The sequence below is a fragment of the Diabrotica virgifera genome, chromosome 1 (genome assembly GCF_917563875.1).
Source record: "Diabrotica virgifera virgifera chromosome 1, PGI_DIABVI_V3a".
Classification (NCBI taxonomy): Eukaryota; Metazoa; Arthropoda; class Insecta; order Coleoptera; family Chrysomelidae; genus Diabrotica; species Diabrotica virgifera.
Window position 1 is genome coordinate 307,170,130 of NC_065443.1, and position 13,309 is coordinate 307,183,438.

Below are 13,309 nucleotides of genomic sequence, written 5' to 3' on the forward strand. Positions count from 1 at the left end.
TATGTAAAGTCCGCATATAGTGTGCTACTTTTTTTATAAACAAAATGAAGCCGACAAATCGTATTTTTTTCAATTATTGCTCTATAACTCCGAAGATTTTAACTTTACACCAAAAACACTGAAATAAAAATTCACCCCAATTTAATTCTGCATAGAGGCATGTTTTTCCCGATTCGCTCCGACCAAAATTTTCTTCGGAAAATGTGGATTTTCCCAACAAAATCTCGAATTTTCAAATACATTTTTTGGGCCAGTAATTATTTATCAATAATTATATAGCTTGGTGAAATAAAAGCTTTCTTATTATAGATTATAAATTCAGAAGCCGGTGAAAATGAAACGAATATTTTAGCAACAATTCAATTGTTAATTAACAATTTACAGTCGCAATAACAACCACAATAATTCTGAGACATTGATTAAACTTAGAAAGATTATAAAGGTGTGATGACTATTTAATATTTTGTCGAAAAATATAAATTTTTCGTTTTTTTGCATAATCTTTAAATGTTTAAAAAAATTTGTTATAAACAAATTAACAGTTCTCAGAAATTGTTTATTATAGTCTAATTTTAAGAAATACTTAAAATGCGTATTTCATAGGTCTTGAAAATGAATGCTTTAAAAAAATTTTCCAACCATTTGCAAAAAAGTTATGAAACAGCAAAATAAATATACGAATTCTCCGTTGTTTATAATTTGTTTTAATTGTTTCAAAGCTTAAAAGTTAGTCTATGGTACAACCTAATTACTCACAAAGAATGTCGAAAATTAGTGCAATGGTTATATTTTAATCAAATATTAAAAATACTTTTTTTGTAATTTTTAGCGCAAACGTAGGCCTGATACAGAGTCGGAGCTGCTAAAATGTTCACTCGAAGCGACTGACACGCAGCATGCATTATTTATTAAAAGTGTACATCACGCGGCCGGTCGTCGCTCCGAGTGAAAATTTTAGCTACAGTACTGTGTTACTCTACTTTCGCGCGTGTAAATTACAAAAAAATATATTTATAATCTTTAATTAAAATATAACTATTAAACTGATAATCGATATTTTTTGTAAATAATTAGCTTGTACCTTAAACTCACTTCTACGCTTTGAAAGAATTAAAAATATTATAAACACAGTAGTAATCGTATGTTTATTTTGCTGTTTCATAACTTTTTTACAAATGGTTGCAAAAAAGTTTTAAAGCATTTATTTTAAAGATATTTAAAATGCGCATTTTAGCTATTTTTTTAAATTATAATATAATAAAAACTTTCTGAGAAACGTTAATTTATTTATAACTATTTTTTTTAACATTTAAAGATTATGCAAAAAAATAAAAAATTCATATTTTGTCGACAAAATATTAAATAGGCATCTCATCTTTATAAGATTTCAAAGCTTGATCAGTGTATCATAATTATTTTGGTTATTATTGCTACCGTAAATTATTAATTAACAATTGAATTGTTGCTAAAATATTCGTTTAATTTTCGTCAGCTTCTGCAACTATAATCTAAACCTAAAAGGCTTTTAAGTCACCAAATTATTTAATTATTGGTAGATAATTACTTATCTAAAACTTTATTTGAAAATTAAAGATTTTGTTGGGAAAACTCGCATATTCCGAGGAAAATTTTCGTCGGAGCAGATCGGGAGAAACACGTCTCTATGTAGAATTTAATCACGGTGAATTTTTATTTTGGTGTTTTTGTTGTAAAGTTAAAATCTTCGGAGTTATAGAGCAATAATTGAAAAAAAAACACGATTTTCGTGCGCCATTTTGTTTATAAAAAAAGTAGCACACTATCTGAGGACTTTGCATACCTATATTATTAATATATAGGATTTTATAATTCGATTCAAGCAATAAAATTGCTGGTAAATAACTTTTCCCAAAAATGGCCTATTCTCCGATAATCAGCCCAGACTATAATAGATTTAGCGATACCTAACAACAATAATCTGCCTGTTAAGCACAACGAAAAGATAGAAGACCAAGTATGGAGATCTCGAAATACAAATAAGGAGACAATGGACAATGGAAAGTACCCAAACAATACCTATTGTTCTTACTACTACTGGAGTCATTCCGAAGAAACTCATAGAAAACATAAAAAACTGGGTCTAAACAAACATCTCTACAGGACTATGCAGAAAGCTGTGCTACTCTCGACGTCCAAATGCGTACGAAAATTTTTGTGAGATACTCTGGCATATCAAGTCACCTAGGGCTCGATAACACGCAAAGAGTCCCACCAGAGCTCAATCATTTTGATACCCTAGGTATCTGGGATGAGTAAATTTTCCCCTTAGAGAGAATGTGGGCCGTATGTGGGCTAAATACGAACCCAATCTAAACCATTCAACAACCCAATATCGAAATTTGTAAGTAAAAATTAAACTTTTTCACAATTGCATTCCTTACATACTTTCTCTGAAATTTCACTACAGGGTCATTTGCAACATCGCTCATGTCAATATTCTTTCCTTTGTTTATGACGTCCGGGTGTTTTTTCATTAATAGCCATCCAACATGACAAAAGAAGAATCCTCTGTTCGAGTTGTGAGGATCAGCATTGGTGTCTGTATATTTGTGGTGCATTCTGTGATCTCTAACCCAAATGAAAAGATCATTCTGAAGGGCCGCTGTCTGCAACAACATTAAAAATACTCGTAATGGCAGTTTTGCTTTGTAAGTTCTATGAGCCCAAAGACGATGGGCTCCAGCTGTGACCCCTAATATTGCCAACATGCCAATAAAAGTACCTGAAAAACAGAAAAACATAGATTAAATAACAATTGAATAACTATTAAAATTATAAAGGCATTCGCGATGTTAAGTCACAATGACGACCTCTCATGGATTTCGGCTGAACTAGCTTCTTGGAGGTTTTTAACCCATGAACGGCTAGCGTTACCATATGGTAACAGTTGCTCCCATCTCTAAATACGTTCATATTAGGTTTGTTCTAGCAAACAGTCAAACTAGTCAGAAATCGTCTGCAAAGAGTTGGTCAGTGAGAGAACATAATACAGTCACCAGTGCTATCCCCTCTACTCGCGCTGGTCGACTATTCGCTGATGGTTTCAAACCGTTGGAAGCTGATGCTAGAACAAACCTATTATTGAGGCTTGCTGGAAATTCACTATAACGGTTGTGGTATTTTACTGTCGAATATTTAGTGCAAGTGGTGGTTTAACTGGATTCTTCAAAATTAAATTACTAAATATTAGTTGAATTAGGTCCGCTTGCTCGTTCGGAGTTCACAGAAGTTCAGCGCCATCACCGAGTTTAAGGCATGAAGTGCGTCCAACGTACAACAGCACTTCACGCCTTGAACTCGGTTATCGCGCTGAACTGGAGTTGAACTCCGAATAAGAAAGCGGACCTTAGTGTGTTGAAGTTTGTGGTATAAAATGGACTCTCAACCAGTGGACCGCCGTCTAGAGTAACTGTTAGAAATATTTTATTTTAATCATAATTGTCAAAATATTGGTAATATATCATAACCAATAGATCAATTTCGATCTATTTTAGATTATTTTGATGTTAAAATTACCATCTTCGTAATTAACACTATTTTGTAGAGCGTTACCTTATGGTAACGCTAGTCAGTTATGGGTGCTAATGTTAATTTACTGTTTATTTGCTCCAGGCGAGGGTTTACGTTAGGATAGGCCTTGAATATTGTTTATGATGATGAGATTAATATTCAAGATATTTTTATAGAGCATCCCGAATCAAATATTCTCACGGATGAAGACTCAGGTGAAGAGGATAATGGAGATATTGTTGACAATCTTAACAGGCAACAGCTAACAGCCCCTGTTGAAGTACGATTTCATACAGAACAAGAGCAGTTTGAAGGAGACGAGATACCTGAACAACCAGGCAGAACCAAGGTAACTTGGATAAATGGAGATTTAGTTCTTCGTGCAAGACAATTTCCAAAACAAAATGAAGCACGATTCAAAAGCTTATTACCTGTTGAAGTTTTTGAAAAATTTTTGGATGGTGATATAATTCAGTCCATTTTTGATGAATCAAATAAATGCAATGTTCTTGACCGACTCAAATCCTACCATCATCATCATCATCATCATACAACCTCTTCTGTCCACTGCTGGACATAGGTCTCTCCCATTCTTCGCCACTCTTCACGGTTCTGTGCTTCTTGTTGCCATTTCTTGGATATTCGTTTAATGTCGTCCATCCAGCGTGTTGGTGGTCGTCCTCTGCTGCGTTGATCCTACCATCACGCTGGATGAAATGAAATGTTGCATTGCTATTCTCATTTTATCGGGATAGGTCGAATTACCTTATCGAGATTTTTACTGGGACTCTGAAGATGACATGCGAAATCAAATGGTACCGGGCTTTTGCCCTGGGTTGAAAACAACCCCACCTAGGGAATGAAAATTTTTTTCAACCAAAGTAACTACAAAAATCGATAGAGTTACCAATTCTGAGTAAATTTTGTTCTATATTTTATTTTTGGAAAATTGATATTTTCCAAGTTATTAGCGACTGAAACTTTGCATTTTTCATTGAAAAAACGCACGTTTTATAACCGTGTTTCATGAATAACTTAAAAAATTTTATTTTATAGAAAAAATCGCCAAAATCAAAATTGTGGCTAATAAAAAAACAAAGAGATTTGCGTCGGAAAGACCTTTGTAAATCTAATAACGACTGAGCTATTGCTCTTTAAAGGATGGTTATTTTCGAATAACCTCGAAATGGAGAACTTTTAATCTCAAATAACTCGAATGTGGTGCAGTTTTTTGAGAAAACTTAGGAAAATCCTTTCAAATAAGCTTTAACAAAAGATATTTGCATAAGAACTGACTGACTTATGACGAAAATAAAGTCGCTCTCTGCTTTTTCCTTTTTGAAATGTAACAATTAAACCCTCGTCAATAGGGCTTTTCATCGATTGTCGTTTGTTTCGAGCTTCTGTCATGTGTCATATATTATTACTATATCTACGTCATACGTCTTTGGTTTGTATCATTGGTATATACCAATAACGTATGACGTAGATATATTAATATTATGTGACACATGACAGAAGCTCGAAACAAATGACTGTGAATGAAAAGCCCTATACAATCCTAATAGATATGAATAGCTTCCCATTTGAAATTAACTTTATTTAGATAAAATTGATACGATTCATGTGATTTGACCGGTATGGAATGAGTTGTTAAGAAAAAATAGTTGATTAAATCGAAAATGACATATTTATAATTTAAAAAAGTGCATTTTTTAAATAAAGTATTGATGATCCAAAAACAAAAAAATCAAATTTTTCAGTAAAAGAAATCCTACAATTAACATTTGAAACATTTTTTCATCTTTTGAATACTTTTAGGTTTATTTATGAAAAATACACTTTTTTCATTATAAAGATGTCATTTTCGATTTAATCAACTATTTTTTCTAAACTAAGCTTTCCAAACCGGTCATATTGCATGGATCGTTTCAATTATACCTAAATAAATTTAATTTCAAGTGGGAAACTATTAATTTCTATTAGGATTGTAATGACGAGGATTTGATTATTACATTTGAAAAAGAGCTACTTTCTTTTTGTGTGAGTTCTCATGCAATATACTTTTATCAGAGCTTACTTGAAATTTTTTTACCGAACTTTAAAATTTATCCCAAAAAATTGCACCACATTCGAGTTATTTGAGATTGAAGGTTCCATTTCGATTTTCTTCGAAAATAACCTTCATTTAATGAGCAATAACTTATTCGTTATTGGGTTTACATCGGTCTTTCGGACGCGAATCTCTTTATTTTTTTATTAGCTACAATTTTGTGTTTAATAATTTATTTCATAAAATTAGAATTTTTTAAGTTATTCATGAAAAACAGTTATAAAACGTGAGTTGTTTCAATGAAAAATGCATAGTTTCAATCGCTAATAACTTGGAAAGTATCAACTTTGCAAAAAAATTCTAAAGAATAAAATTTACCCAGAATTGGTCAATCTATGGACTTCCTTAGTTATTTTGATTGAAAAATATTTTCATCCACTATATGGGTTGTTTTCACCCCAGGACAAAAGCCCGATTCGGCGTAGGGTAGATTTTAAAGTTATAATTAGTACCTAAATCCAAATTTTCAAGGAAATCGACCTTGATTCTCAAAATTCCATGAGAAAATGGCTGTTGATTGGACTATTAAGATTATTTATTTAATAACCTTAAATAAGGTATTTTGCTGCTCAAACTTACTGAATAATATGGCTGACCCCTTAACTTCAGTAGTAGTTATTCTATAAAATCCATAAATTGTTAATGCGTGCAGAATAATATATACACTAACATTTGGTAGTACTAAATCTTGTTCAAAGTAACCATTTCTTTTTTTCTGTTTTTCTGGTAATTGCGCAGACACATTGTTGGTTGGTATTTCTCGGTGATGAAGGACTGGGTCATCTCGTAATGGTGGCATTGTTACCTAAAATAAAGTAAAATCTATTATACAGGGTGTAACAAAAATAAAGGTCATAAATTAAATCATACATTGTAGGACCAAAAATAGTTCGATTGAACCTAACTTACCTTAGTACAAAAATGTGCACATAAAAAAGTTACAGCCCTTTGAAGGTACAAAATGAAAATCGATTTTTTTCAATATATCGAAAACTATTAGAGATTTTTTTATTGAAAATGGACATGCGGCATTCTTATGGCAGGAGCATCTTAAAATAAAATTACAGTGAAATTTGTACACCCCATAAAAATTTTATGGGGTTTTGCTCTCTTAAACCCCAACAAACTTTTGTGTACGTTCCGATTAAATTATTCTTGTGATACCATTAGTTAAACACAATGTTTTTAAAACTTTTTGGCCTCTCAATATTTTTTCGATAAGCCAGTTTTTATCGAGATGCGGCGTCTTTTTTAATATATTTACATAAAAATTTTATGGGAGATTGTTCCTTTAAACCCCCCAAATGTTTGCGTACGTTCCAATTAAATTATTATTATGGTTAATTTAAATGTAAATTATAAATAAATTTTCAGATCATTAACTAACAGGTCCCTATAATCATACTTAACATAATATACAGATATGTGGTGGATTTGACAAATATTCAAAATATTTGTATGAACACTGGCTTATCGAAAAAGTACTAAGAGATAAAAAAGTTTTAAAAACATTGTGTTTAACTAATGGTCCCACAATAATAATTGAATTGAAACGTACACAAAAGTTTGGGGTAAGGGGGTTTAAGGGAACAAAACTCCCATAAAATATTTATGGAGTGCACAAATTTCACAATAAAAAAATTTCAAGCTAGAAGAACAATTGGCTACCTAAATGGAATACTTTGGAGCTCCGAAATAGGAATACAGCGAAAATACAATATCTATGAAACACTTATTAAAAGCAGCCTACTTTACGGAGCAGAAACTTGGAGAATAACCGAGAACAACAGGAAAAAATTAGAAGCTGTAGAAATGGATGTGTTTAGAAGATCGTTAGGTATATCCCGTAAGGAAATAGTTCGAAATGAGGAAGTAAGACGATGAACTGGAATAGATGGTTACTTAACAACAGACATTGAGAGGAAACAGTTGATTTGGTATGGTCATGTTCAAAGAATGGAAGACACAAGATTGCCCAAAAAGATCATGCACTGGGTACCACCAAACCGCAAAAAACGAGGAAGACTCAAAAAGACATGGAAAAAAGGGGTAACCAAAGCAATGAGTACAAGGGATCTTAGAGATGGCCAATGGGATAATAGAAGGACGTGGAAGTTAGGCATCGGACAACGTCGAAAGACGTTCTAAAACCGATATATACATACATACAAATTTCACTATAATTTTTTTAAGAAGTTCCTGTCATAAGAATGCCTGATGTCCATTTCCAATAAAAAATCTATAATAGTTTTCGATATATTGGAAAAAATCGATTTTCATTTGTAACTTAACTTTTTAGGCTATAACTTTTTTTATGTGCACACTTGTACTAAGGTAAGTTAGGTTCAATCGAACTATTTCTGGTCCCAGAATATGTGATTTAATTTATGACCTGTATTTTTGTTACAACCTGTATACATGAATTACTAGGCAAATTCTAAAATTTCAATTATTTACTTCATAATCATCTATAGTATAGTTTTGAAACTGTAGACCGTTTCCTATATAAAATACAAAGAGGCATCAGACAGGGTTGTATACTGTCACCATTGTTGTTCAATTTATATTCAGATAGAATATTTAAAGAATCGTTGCATAATTTGGAATGGGGTATGAAAGTTACTGGAATTATGATAAATACAATCAGATATGCAGACGATAAAGCTATTTAAGTGATGACATGAATGGATTACAATGCCTTTTAAACGCCATAGACACAGTGGGAAGAGAGTTTGGCCTAAATATAAACTGTTCAAAACAAAATGCATGGTGATTAGCCGTTGGTCATATAATTCAAAAAGTGCCCAGTGCTAAATATCTTGGATGCCATATTACTGAACAACTAGATCCAGATAAAAGTTAAAATGTAGAATCGAGAAATCCCGCACAACATTTTTGAAAATGAGGTCATTCTTCTGTAATGATAACTTGCAATTTCAACTTCAAAAGTGTGTGATTAAATGTTACATTTGGTCAGTCCTCTTATACGGTGTCTAACCCTGGAGATTGAAAATATCAAAAATTCACAAGGAAAAAGTTTTCCTGTGGTTGGCTGTATACAATGTAATACAAAAAAAAACAGTAAAATTCTGTATAAAAGGTATACTTAAAAACCCTCAAAAGGGCCAAATCAAAATCACATAACTAGTTTTCGACTGGTTTACCAGTCATCATCAGTGCTTACGTGCAATGTACGTGCTAACCACCAAGATAGTATCTAACAAAAATATTAGGGTCAAAGCCCAGTAAAAGAAGTCCGTCAAGGAAACATTGGTTTAAAAACCTACATAAAGTATAGATGTTTAAAATATTTAGCTAATCTGCCCCAGTTAACATCTGAGATGTGGATTTGACTTGTTTACATGTATGATGTTTACATGTATAATGTTTACATGTATGATGTTTACATGTATGATGTTTACATGATGAATGTATGACGGCAAGTCATACATTCAACATGTAAACAAATCAAATCCACATCTCAGATGTTACCTGGGGCAGATTATCTAAATATTTTAAACAAGTCATACTTGCCGTCATACATTCAACATGTAAACAAGTCAAATCCACATCTCAGATGTTACCTGGGGCAGATTATCTAAATATTTTAAACAAGTCATACTTGCCGTCATACATTCAACATGTAAACAAATCAAATCCACATCTCAGATGTTACCTGGGGCAGATTATCTAAATATTTTAAACAAGTCATACTTGCCGTCATACATTCAACATGTAAACAAGTCAAATCCACATCTCAGATGTTACCTGGGGCAGATTATCTAAATATTTTAAACATCCATACTTTATGTAGCTTTTTAAACCAATGTTTCCTTGACGGACTTCTTTTACTGGGCTTTGACCCTAATATTTTTGTTAAATACTATCTTGGTGGTTAGCATGTGTATTGCACGTAAGCACTGATGATGACTGGTAAACCAGTCGAAAACTAGTTATGTGATTTTGATGTGACCCTTTTGAGAATTTTTAAATATACTTTTTATACAGGATTTTACTGTTTTTTTTTTTTATTAAAAATATCCACTAATAATCGTTTTTAGGCCTTTGAAATGTGGCTGCACAGACGTACACTAAAAATACCACGGAAGGCTATGCTGACAAATGTGGCTGTCCTTAAGATAGCCAATGCTGCTAGCGAGTTGCTTAATATTATCAAATGTAGAAAGATGGCCTATTTTGGACACGTAGTAAGGGAAGACCGGTATAATATTCTGGACATCTTGGATTTTAAAGCACCCTATGTAACGCACAGCTGGCACAGCTGAATGTGGCTGCATTTTTATGTTTGTGCATTACAGTGTTGCCATGCTATTTTCTATATATTTCTTTCATAATTTCAATCAATGTTAAACATACCTACAAGAATAATAGAATAATAACATTTACTTCTCCGTCATTATACTAGGTATAATGATAAATGAGGTATCAAATTAAAGCTTATAATCCAAGGATCGTACTAAAGGTGAGAAATTTGACATAGGCTATCTGTCCGTCCGACCGCGAATAGAACTCCTTCGTCACTATACCAGGTAGAATGACAAATGAGGTGTCAAATGAAAGCTTATAATACAAGGATGGTACTAAAGGTGAGAAATTTGACATAGGCTGTGTGTCCGCCTGTCCGTCCAACCACGAATATAACTCATCCGTCACTATAGCAGGTAGAATGACAAATGAGGTGTCAAATGAAAGCTTATAATAAAAGGATGGTACTAAAGATGAGAAGTTTGACATAGGCTGTCTGTCCGTCTGTCCGTCCGACCGCGAGTATAACTCATCCGTCACTATACCAGGTAGAATGACAAATGAGGTGTCAACTGAAAGTTTATAATCCAAGGATATTAGTAAAGGTGAGAAATTAGACCTAGGTTGTCTGTCCGTCTGTCTGTCTGTCCGCGAATATAACTCCTCCGTCACTATACCAGGTCGGACGGACAGGCGGACAGACAGCCTATGTCAAACTTCTTATCTTTAGTACCATCCTTGGATTATAAGCTTTCATTTGACACCTCATTTGTCATTCTACCTGGTACAGTGACGAAGGAATCATATACGTGGGCGGACAGACAGACGGACAGACGGCCTAGGTTAAATTTCTCACCTTTAGTACCATCCTTGGATAAGCTTTCATTTGACACCTCATTTGTCATTCTACCTGGTATAATGACGAAGGAGTTGAGTTTGCAAACAGACAGACAAGACGGACGGACGGACAGACGGACATGGACAATTCAATGTTTTCACATTTTTTCAAAATTGGTGAAAACAACAACATAATAAACTTTACTTAATTGGTGTTTCAAAACTACTTACTTTTAACACATTAGGTACACAATATTACAAGGTTTCTAGCAAGTTAAACGTCACAATGATTTAAAATAATCAAGTAAAAACCTATATATACATAACATATTAGAACATACCTAAAATACACAAAAATTATCCATTTCACACACAAATATAATATCACAAAAAATTGTAACGTGATAGTATGAAAAAATAGAGGATACGGCAACGGTGTTACATGTGACGGTCGGCCCGGGTCGGATTCAATGCCAATATCTACACAGACATATATTAGGGTGCCTTAATAATCCAAGATGTCCAATATTCTTTAACTTATTATAATGGGTAAAATCGAAGGACGCAGCGGAATTGGTAGAAAATAGGCCTCTTAGTTAAAGAATATCAGGGAGTGGACAGGAATAAAGAAAGCAGAGCAACTATTTAGAAGACAGAAATAAAAAACTCTAACAAGAAGTAAAACCACTTCTATGTAAATTGGTATATTTATTAAAACTTAAAAATCCCAATGGATTGAATAAAAATGTCCAATTCAGAACGTTTTCAGACCTATCGGTCCATCATCAGTGAATGTGCATACTTGCTAAATAGCCCCAGAACCAAACAATGGTTGAATTTAAAATTCAATTTACATTATTTAAAAATAATATTAAACAGGCTAAACGCCGATGTTACAGGATATTGCCTATGGGAACATGGTGAAACCCTACCAAAACCTCAATCAACCATCTTAGGCCAACTTTGACTATAAAGTGAATACTTTACTTTTACGTTTCACTTTATAGTCAAAGTTGGCCTAAGATGGTTGATTGAGGTTTTGGTAGGGTTTCACCATGTTCCCATAGGCAATATCCTGTAACATCGGCGTTTAGCCTGTTTAATATTATTTTTAAATAATGTAAATTGAATTTTAAATTCAACCATTGTTTGGTTCTGGGGCTATTTAGCAAGTATGCACATTCACTGATGATGGACCGATAGGTCTGAAAACGTTCTGAATTGGACATTTTTATTCAATCCATTGGGATTTTTAAGTTTTAATAAATATACCAATTTACATAGAAGTGGTTTTACTTCTTGTTAGAGTTTTTTAACTATATGGTATACAGCCAACCTAGGGAACCTCCCTTTTAGTTTAAGACAGAAATACTTTCGCCATGTTAATCGCCGACGTCAAGGGGACTTGATAGAGCACGTTAAGAAAAAAAAGACCATTTCTAGGTCCGTTTTAGGTAATTAAAACGCGCGTTGGAATGTGAACGGTCTCAAGTAAAATGTATGTAGTTGTAATCACGCATTATCAAAAAGCGCGTTAAGAGGATCGGTACGTATTTTCGGCTGCAATGCTATTCAAATGGGGATTCATTTTTTTCAAATCCTGAGAAAACTAATAAGTATTTTTGAAAAATGTAAACGCAGAATGAAAGATCACGTTATTAGCGAGGCCGAAAGTCCCTGAGAACTTCTATAATGTTTATTTTAATAAGTTACAGGGGTGAAAAACTAAGAGAAAATTTAGTGTGATTTTTAATTTCAAATATATCATTTAAAATAAACTTTTTATTTATTCTAAGGGACTTTCGGCCCTCGGTAATAATTTAGTCTTTCATTCTGCGTTTAAATTTTTCAAAAATATTTATTGGTTTTTTCAGGATTCGAAAAAAATAAACACAATGCCGTGGTAATATTTTCCAAATCTATCTTTGTCTTACAACGCACTCAGCCGAATATAATATTGTCAGCATATATTGTCAGTCAGACACTGACAATCAGTGAGAATTTTAAATATTTGACATTGCATCGGGAATATGTTGAGTTATTGATTAAATATTATTGATATATAATGTATTTGATAAATAATTGATTTAAGACGTGAACTTAAGAGGCTACAGTAGCGAGCAACAGGTAGCAGCAAACGCGTTCCAATATTGCGGCTCTAATTTTGAATATTTTGTCGAGATATTTGGCACACATATTCGTAATATAATAAAGAATGGCGGTACAGAGCCCAATTTTAGAAATATGTTAGTACGTGGAAATTACTCTATAACTAAATAAAATATTGAAAAAAGGAGCCTGTACCGCCATTAAGAAGAAAAAAATAATAAACTTTCTTTAAATAAACTTTTTTATCGCATGCCTAGATTTTGTGTAATCTTGGAACTACTAAAATTTTTTATTTCTAACAAGAAATCGAACATATTATAACTAAATAACTAATTAGGCAACATAGAGAAATTATCAGTGTCATTTTGACAAACCTGCGTCAGATTTTCTCTAATTTGTTCTGTCATCTTTATTGATATCAGTCCAGTGCAGTAG

At 32.8% G+C, this 13,309-nt stretch overlaps 1 protein-coding gene across 4 annotated transcripts in view; it reads right to left on the reverse strand.

Annotated features, from left to right (window-relative positions):
• Window positions 1-13,309, reverse strand: part of LOC126886001 (acyl-CoA Delta(11) desaturase-like) — a 150,335-nt gene that overhangs the window by 87,108 nt on the left and 49,918 nt on the right. Inside the window, exons 2-3 of one of the 4 annotated variants that reach the window (XM_050652840.1) lie at window positions 6,242-6,467; window positions 2,425-2,761 (exon numbers count right to left, since the gene is read on the reverse strand). The exons of the other annotated variants lie outside the window; for them this stretch is intronic. Of the exons in view, the coding sequence (XP_050508797.1) occupies window positions 2,425-2,761; window positions 6,242-6,461 (557 nt within the window). The 5' untranslated portion in view covers window positions 6,462-6,467. The remainder of the gene's footprint in view (window positions 1-2,424; window positions 2,762-6,241; window positions 6,468-13,309) is intronic. 4 annotated transcript variants of the gene reach the window in all.